The 5,000-nt window shown below is 45.0% G+C and overlaps 1 protein-coding gene across 1 annotated transcript in view; it reads right to left on the reverse strand.

Moving 5' to 3' along the window:
• The window catches only part of LOC143282387 (acetylcholine receptor subunit alpha-like), a 234,473-nt gene that overhangs the window by 155,879 nt on the left and 73,594 nt on the right, over positions 1 to 5,000 (reverse strand). Inside the window, exon 2 of the mRNA XM_076588007.1 lies at positions 904 to 948. Within this exon, the coding sequence (XP_076444122.1) occupies positions 904 to 948 (45 nt within the window). The remainder of the gene's footprint in view (positions 1 to 903; positions 949 to 5,000) is intronic.

Here is a 5,000-nt window from a genome sequence, read left to right on the forward strand (position 1 = left end):
GAATCTGAATCTGAAACTCGTCAACATAACTGAAATACTTTCCCCGGAGGAAACTGTTTTAAAAAAAAAAACACAAAAAAACGTCTGGAAGCTGTTTTTGGGGATGAATGAAAGATAAAGGGTTTAGAGGAGGACACACACACACACACACACACACACACACACACACACACACACACACACACACACACACACACACACTTGGGTGTGGATAGAGGAGACATAGACTTCAATATGGCTGAAAAGAGAGAGAGAGAGAGAGAGAGAGAGAGAGAGAGAGAGAGAGAGAGAGAGAGAGAGAGAGATGGGAGGGGGGGTGGCGGGGTGGGGTGGGTGGACAGACAGGCAGTCATAAAGTCAGACAGACAGACCGACGGAGTGTTGTAATTGTTGTTGTTGTTGCTGTTGTTTATTTGTTTTCTTGTTTTCCCTTTGTCTCATTATTATTCTTATTTTGTTCTGTGTTTAAAAAAAAAAAAAAAAAAAAAAAAAAAAAGAAAAAGCAAAGGGGGGGGGGGGGGGGTGGGGTGGTGAGATTATGAGCGCAAAAAGAACATGGTGATTAGACAGAGATGTGTCAATCCTCGTCCGTCTGCATTCGATCCTCCTGTGTCGTTTATTTATTTATTTGTTTCTGTTCTTTTGTTTATGAGATACAGAGGGACAGAGACAGACAGACAGAGAGACAGACAGACACAGATAGGCAGAGAGACACAGACAGAGAAAGATTCGGTCATTGGGGCGGAAAAAAACATTGCCATTAAGGGTTACTCTCTCTCTCTCTCTCTCTCGCTCGCCCTCTCTCTTCGCTCTTTCTCTTTCTCCCCCTCTCTCTTCTCTCTCCCTCTCTCTCCACCTAAATACACACGCAGAGCATACAGCAGTGAATGTACCCACACATACCTGACGGAGCCACACACTGATGGTGATGATCTGGTTCTTCTCGTCCTGAAACACAGAAAAGGAAAAACAGAATTAAATCCTATGATTTGTATCAACTGTTCGACGGGCGCAATAGCCGAGTGGTTAAAGCGTTGGACTGTCAATTTGAGGGTCCCGGGTTCGAATCACAGTGACGGCGCCTGGTGGGTAAAGGGTGGAGATTTTTACGATCTCCCAGGTCAACACATGTGCAGACCTGCTAGTGCCTGAACCCCCTTCGTGTGTATATGCAAGCAGAAGATCAAATACGCACGTTAAAGATCCTGTAATCCATGTCAGCGTTCGGTGGGTTATGGAAACAAGAACACACCCAGCATGCACACCCCCGAAAACGGAGTATGGCTGCCTACATGGCGGGGTAAAAAAAACGGTCATACACGTAAAAGCCCACTCATGTGCATACGAGTGAACGCAGAAGAAGAAGAAGAGTATTAACTGTTCACATTAATACGTCTGCTACTGGAAAAGGAGGAGGAGGTGGAGAAAGAAGAGGAGGAGGAGGAGGAGGAGGGGGAGGAGTGTTAGGGAGGGGGTGGGTGGGTGGGGGTGATATCATGCACGCATTGTATCGAAAGGTTTCTGAACAGTCTTATAGTCTTAGAGAATAGTTGTTGGTGGTGATTTTTTTTTTTTTTGTTTTGCATGTTTGTTTCTTTGCTTTATTCGCATGGGTAGTTTGTTGTTTGGGTTGGGGGGTGGGGGTCTGTCTTCACCTCGTCATTTTGCCTTTTCGATCGGGTACTTGAATAACACTGCATGTTCACAGCACATATGAATACTTGTTAGCGTCTCTGGCTGCTGACCCACTAAAAGATCATGCAAACAAATCGTCTATATTATTGTATTCAACATGTTACATTAACAATTAGACTGGCGGCAAACAGTTGAGAGAGACCTCAGGCTTGTTGACAGAGGTCGGAGTGACACTTGACCAGCCAACCAGCATGTGAGGTCGTGGACAATGGAGGTCTTGACTGCCTCATGTGTGTGGAATGATGCGCAAGCGTTTAAGTTCTATTGACGGGGATCTCTCTCTCTCTCTCTCTCTCTCTCTCTCTGTCCCTCTGTCTGTCTGTCTGTCTGTCTGTCTGTCTGTCTCTCTCTCTCTCTCTCTCTCTCTCTCTCTCTCTGTCTCTGTCTCTGTCTGTCTGTCTGTCTCTCTCTCTGTCTGTCTGTCTTTGTTTGTTCGCTTGTTTGTTTGGTGTGTGTGTGTGTGTGTGTGTGTGTGTGTGTGTGTGTGTGTGTGTGTGTGTGTGTGTGTGTGTGTGTGTGTGTGTGTGTGTGTGTGTGTGTGTGTGTGTGTGTGTTCAGAAACGAAATGGTTTCCACGGACTACCATGTTTTTCTCTTTGTCTTTATCAGCTATGTCTCTGTGCATAAACAAACACATACTTTCAGACTGCGGGTACAAACGAACAGTGACATAAACACGCGGGCATATACATCCGGCGTCGTAGACAATTACGTAAAAGCCCAAGTAAATCACACACACCCTCTCACCCCTTATCTCTTTCTAGTCTTTGTCTCAGTGCCTCTGTCTCTCTTTGTTTCAACTGATGATAAGAATTTAAAGAGAGATGAGGAAAGGAGAGAGAGAGAGAGAGAGAGAGAGAGAGAGAGAGAGAGAGAGATGGGGGTGGGGGGGGCTGAGTGACAGACAGACAGACAGACGGGTGGTAAAGAATGGAACACGTCTTCCATCATTAACAAATATTCATAAAGATTTCCTGTGACTTTCTTTTTCTGTCTGTCTGTCTCTGTTTGTCTCTGTCTCTGTCTCTGTCTCTGTCTCTCTCTCTCTCTCTCTCTCTCTCTCTCTCTCCCTCCCTCCCTCTCTCTTTCTACTGACACTGACTCACCAACTCTTTATCCTTCACTGTCTGTTTCTTCGCAACCATTCAAATTCCCTGCACACGCTTCTAAATAGCGCGTACGTTCAAAGAACCCCCACCCCCACCCCACCCCCCGCACCCCCGCAACCCACCCCACCCACTCCCACCCCCCACCCCTTTTTTTAAACTTCTCTTTGCTCACAACACAAGGTCTCTCCTTCGCAAACCACCGCTCAAATTCCCGTGTGAGCCATCATCTCAAAAAGAACTTCAATCAGCATCAAGAGGGCACGCTTCAGCCTCGAAATCGTGACGAAGATGTTTGACGCTAATTAGCAAGCTTCCTCTTAAAAAAAAAAAAAAAAATCACATGAAAGGTTGTTGTTGTTGTTGTTGTTGTTGTTCCCCCTCGTCATTCCAGCAGCCGCGATGTTCTCACGATGTTCATCAAACAGTTTCTAAGACAACCTGATAACCAGGTGATGTTCAGTAATGTGGAGTTCGCCGGAAAACTAACGACAAACTGTATCAGTAAGTTCCAACGTCGAAAGATATAATTATAGCCAGCCAAATGACAACAAAATGTTCAACCGAGAGAACCGTTACAAGAGAATCGGTAAAAAGAGATTTTAAAATTAGTATGCAGACGTTGGCATTTCATTTAACTGCTGGAAGAAGTGGCCATAAAACAGAAGATATTGAAATTGTCGTAATTCCCAAAACGCATGATTCCATAAGTATTCATTCGTCCTCATTAAAGTGGTAGGGTCCACTGCATGCATTTCTGTTGAACAAATCTGAACAGAGCAGAACAGACCACGTCTTCATTTCCACGTTATCCAGGAGCTACTACTGTCAGTGGAGTGATGGCATGGAGGTAACGCGTCCGCCCAGGAAGCGAGAGAATCTAAGCGCGCTGGTTCGAATCACGGCTCAGCCGCCGATATTTTCTCCCCCTCCACTAGACCTTGAGTGGTGGTCTGGACGCTAGTCATTCGGATGAGACGATAAACCGAGGTCCCGTGTGTAGCATGCACTTAGCGCACGTAAAAGAACCCACGGCAACAAAAGGGTTGTTCCAGGCAAAATTCTGTAGAAAAATCCACTTCGATAGGAAAAAAAAAAAAATACTGCACACAGAAAAAAGAATACAAAAAAATGGGTGTCGCTGTAGTGCAGCGACGCGCTCTCCCTGGGGAGAAATCTGTTGTGGCAAAAAATAAATACAAATACAAATACTTGAAAAAAACATACACTAAACTTTTCATAACCAGGTTGTCAAACTTAGTGACATTCACATTATCCGTCACGATGCCCGTGATGAGAGGTCCCAAGGAACCAATAAAGAAGTGAGTGACCGAGGAAAAAAAGTGTATCTGGTTTCTGCCGGCTTGGGTGTCACCACCTGGAAACGTGTCCGCCAGTGAAATGACAGGAAGGCCGCAAAGGCCAGTGATGTAGACCTCACTGTCTCTCAGGTCATCGACCTGGCTCTTCTAGTCTCCGTCAATACGACTCTGGGAGGAAAGGCTGTGGGCTGTTTGTCGAAGAAGCCACACACGGCTTGGGTGTCACCACCTGGAAACGTGTCCGCCAGTGAAATGACAGGTAGGCCGGAAAGGCCAGTGATGTAGACCTCACTGTTTGTCGAAGAAAGACGGGGTGGGAATGGTAGAGCTGGAGGTGGAGATTAGAGGAGATCATTCGGCAGCCAAGTTGATTACATAATCATGTTTTGTTGATGAGAACCTACGCCTGCGATTACATTAGTTATCTCGTGCGTGCGCGCGCGCGCAAGTGTGTGTGTGTATATATATATATATATATATATATATGTGTGTGTGTGTGTGTGTGTGTGTGTGTGTGTGTGTGTGTGTGTGTGTGTGTGTGTGTGTGTGTGTGTTTAAAAGAAAATGACGTTTGTGAGAAAGACCGACCAGGAGTTATATTTATTTCTGTCTTTGTCTAGTCGCCACGCTCTTCCCCGTTAACGTGAAAACAGACATAAACTTCATGCTTTTTGTATAAAGTATGGTTTCACTTCTTGAGAACTGCAGTAAAATGACTCAGGTGTGACAGAAGTTCTCATTTGAAATATCACACAAAGCAGTTTGAAAAAAGTGTAAAATTACATTATGTGAGTGATCATAAAATCTGATAACATAAAAATAGTTGGAAACTGAGTCAGAATAATCTCGGAGACTATGGAAGTCTGGAAAATATATA

Source organism: Babylonia areolata, chromosome 5, assembly GCF_041734735.1.
Source record: "Babylonia areolata isolate BAREFJ2019XMU chromosome 5, ASM4173473v1, whole genome shotgun sequence".
NCBI classification, from domain to species: domain Eukaryota; kingdom Metazoa; phylum Mollusca; class Gastropoda; order Neogastropoda; family Buccinidae; genus Babylonia; species Babylonia areolata.